This window comes from Gavialis gangeticus, unplaced genomic scaffold, assembly GCF_001723915.1.
Source record: "Gavialis gangeticus isolate Ggan-Ray unplaced genomic scaffold, GavGan_comp1, whole genome shotgun sequence".
Lineage (NCBI taxonomy): Eukaryota > Metazoa > Chordata > Crocodylia > Gavialidae > Gavialis > Gavialis gangeticus.
The window spans coordinates 13,118,698-13,122,163 of NW_017728964.1; the positions used below are offsets into that span (position 1 = coordinate 13,118,698).

Genomic DNA, 3,466 nt, shown 5'->3' on the forward strand with positions numbered 1-3,466 from the left:
AGACCCCATTTCTGGGTAGTTCATGTGTGTTTGTAAGCCATTCCTCTCCTGCAGCTGTTTGCAGTGCTCTGGAAATGTGGCACTCATGCTAGTGTAGATTTGCTGCTAGAAGTACCCGTCATTCTATACTGACTTCTTATAAGTTATGTTGGTATAGGGGTTTATGTAGTGTGTCCATTCCTTTTTTTAATATGGAGTAAATGTGCTGTGTCTAGGCCTTTAGTTCTTTGTGTCATACCATGTCCTGGGCAGAATGAAGCTCAATTTGAGCCCTCCCTATGGTGCGTGCATAGTGATGGGGGAAATGCTGGGCCCTGGCTCCTTCTTAAGTTTCCCAGCAGCAAGCGAAGGATAGAGCAGTTGGCAGGCTAGAGTCATCCCCAATATAATTTCTTGGCTGTCAGCGGGGTTAGACCAAGGATTAATTTGGCCGAGCACTTGCAGCGGCCTTGCAAAGAGCCAGAAAATAATCTCACTTGACATCCTGACAGTGCTTTTCCTTGGTTGCGTTTGGGAGTGCTGTCAACATGGGATGCCAGTAGCACAGCCATGTGCCAGAAACATTGTTGTTTCAGTGCATCCCCCCCAATTATTTGTTACATGTCAGCAACATCTGCAGCTGCCAAACAAAACTCTAGGTCTTATAGGGTAAGAAAAAGGAGATTCCCCCTTGCTGAAAGTTTCTTTCTTCTTTCATACTGTGGGGGCTGGAGGTAGGGGTAGCATCAGTCTGGTTCTGGAACAGCCTCCTGCAGGGATTCTGAATCCCAATGCAAGCTCACTGGAGTTAAGCATCTCATTTAGCACTGTGCTGCAGGCAAGAAAAGCGTTGTACATTTCCTGGGCAAAAATGTAGCACCTCGGGCCCAAATTAACACACCCACTTCCTGTGCAAAGTGAAAATCCCTGCTCATCTCTAGAGGATCGTTTGGATTTTTCTTTTTTAATTTGCCTACAGCTGCAGGCTCCATTTGGAAGCCGAGTCATTAAGAGACAGAAGGGATCTTTCCTGCCGCTATCACATTTCAGCTGGATAGAGCACTAGTGACTCCCTGTCACTTCAGTGTCAAGAAGCCCTGGAGCTGTTGCTGTGCAGGACTTGTCCTATTGAAACTAGCCATGCTTTTGATGGGGTCGTTTCTTTTTTGTACAGTGGAAGCCAATTAGAAGGAAGTCAGTTTGGCTTGCCCCATGGAGCTTGCTCTCAGACAAAGTGTCCCCCCCACTTGGAATTGACTCTGGGACTTATAAGATTGTAAGCTCATGCTGTTTCAGCTGAAGTTGGGTTGCCCTGTCTGTGAGCTCACATGAAGCCCCGTCTCTTGCCTGTTGACATTTAGGGGTCTGGATAAAATAGAACCCAGAAAGGAGACTGGTCCCAATGTGGTTTAATAAAAGACTCCAAACACCAGCTGCTTGCACTGGGCAGAACTAATTGTGCATCTCTCTGCTGCTGCCCCATGCATTTCTATCTACATGGCCACCTGTGCTCAGATTTAATATACCAAGAGGTAGCTCTAAGACACCGTGCTCTCTGTTGACAGTGGCTATCCTCATATGTCTTGTAACCGCAGGTGTTGAGGTGTCCGATGACAACGCCCTGACCTGCCGGCAAGCCCCAAGACACCATCTGTCCACCAGCAGCATCAACCAGGAAGATGATGAGGATATGCAATGCATGATGGGACCCCTGGCAGTCTGACAAGACTCCGCCCTCTCTGGGACTGCGCACTGGATGGAGGGCAAAGCCAGCTACCCAAAACATTTCCCCAACACTAAAGAAATCTGGAGCAACCAATCTGTGGGCATTAACACCTCAAATATGGCAGATGTAGCGATACTGTTATATAAATATATATATAAAAATATATATATATTATTTTTAAATTTAAGCTGCAAGTCTCACCCCTCCTTCCTTTGAACTGTTTCCCTATATTTATGCTAGGACTAACTGGACTCACCTTGATAACAGCAGAAAGGAGGCTGGTTATGTTCATGACCTGTAACTCTCTAATTCAGAGGCCTCTGTCCATGTGTTGCAGCCAAGAACAGTTGGGGTGTTTCCCTTCCCACTCTTCTCCCTGTTCCCTGCTGTGAGCTGGTTGTAAGGTAGGAGGGAACTGATGTCAGCACATGTCCTCCACTGTCTCCTCTTCCCTTCAGCTCTCCTTGGCAGTTGGAGACTCCAGCTTCTTGGCTGGGGTGCCGTGTGGCACTGAATGGGTGCGTGGAGGAGACTTCTCTTTGGTGAGATGACTTCATGGCCTGGAAGATCACCCAACAAGGAAAGAGGCTGAGAGGAATGGGTTGGGAGAAGAGGGTGCCAACAGGAACAAGTGGTGGTTAAGGGAAGAACATTGCTGCATGCCTATCATAGGGGCATGGCAGTGTGGCTGCTTTCTGGGCAGGCTCTCCTGTCTCCATCCATCACATGCCCTAAGGCACCTTCCGTTAGCGTGTGCACCCCTGTGTAGACTGGTTGGTGCGCTCACCCATCTCCATATCACCCGGCGTAGAGTAACCATCTCACTGGCTCAGCTGAGTGCAGACATTCTGCAAGGGTAAGTTCTGCTTGTTATGACTATCTAGAGCTATGCCCCAGGTCCTTTGGGGTCACAGGGAATTTAGCTGTTGACTTCAGTAGGACCAGAATGTGGTGTCTGTGATGAACCATCAATGGGCAAGCTTAGGCACATGGGCCAGGACCCTGTGCTGATGCACATCGACTGGTGCACTTCCAGGGAAGGCTGGTACACCTGTAGATTTGCTGAAGTGTGCTGTGACAGTCCATAAGAGTCCACTCACCTGGTTGCATGTGCACATTCATAATGGCTCATTCCTCTCTCTTGCCTTGCAAGAGGTTCTTGTCCTAACTGGGACCAACTCACAAGATATAAGCTTGAAAACAAGTGCTTTAAACATGGCTGCTGCTGCTGCTTTGGCAGGTTCCAAATGTCTCTTCCATCCCCTGTGCCCTCCTCCCGTTGCTGCAGGGCAGCTGCCAACTTTTTCTTCCCCTTGCAAAACAAAAACAAGCAATAACCTAGCTCCACAGCCTCAGCAAGAGATTAGATGAAGGGTAATTACGGGCTGAGCAGGCTTCCTTCATGATGCATCTAGGAGGGGCACGCATCCAGGAGGGGCCAGCAGGGAATGGCATGCTCAGGGGCAACCAGTACGGGTTCATCAGCAGCAGGTCCTGTCAGACCAACCTGGTGGCCTTTTACGACCAGGTCACTAAATCATTGGATGCAGGGGTGGCAGTGGATATAGTTTTCCTGAACTTCAGGAAGGCTTTTGACACTGTCTCTCACCCCATTCTCATTAGGAAGCTGGGGGACTGTGGCGTAGACACCCATACAGCCCAATGGGTCGCCAACTGGTTAGAGAGTCGCACCCAGAGGGTGGTAGTGGATGGGTCCTTCTCGACCTGGAAGGACGTGGGAAGTGGGGTCCCACAGGGCTC

At 49.2% G+C, this 3,466-nt stretch overlaps 1 protein-coding gene across 1 annotated transcript in view; it reads left to right on the forward strand.

Annotated features, from left to right (window-relative positions):
- RNF157 (ring finger protein 157) overlaps positions 1 to 3,107 on the forward strand; it is a 95,066-nt gene extending 91,959 nt beyond the window's left edge. The window contains exon 19 of the mRNA XM_019501648.1: positions 1,575 to 3,107. Coding sequence (XP_019357193.1) covers positions 1,575 to 1,702 — 128 coding nt within the window. The 3' untranslated portion in view covers positions 1,703 to 3,107. The remainder of the gene's footprint in view (positions 1 to 1,574) is intronic.
- Positions 3,108 to 3,466: the final 359 nt, after the last annotated feature.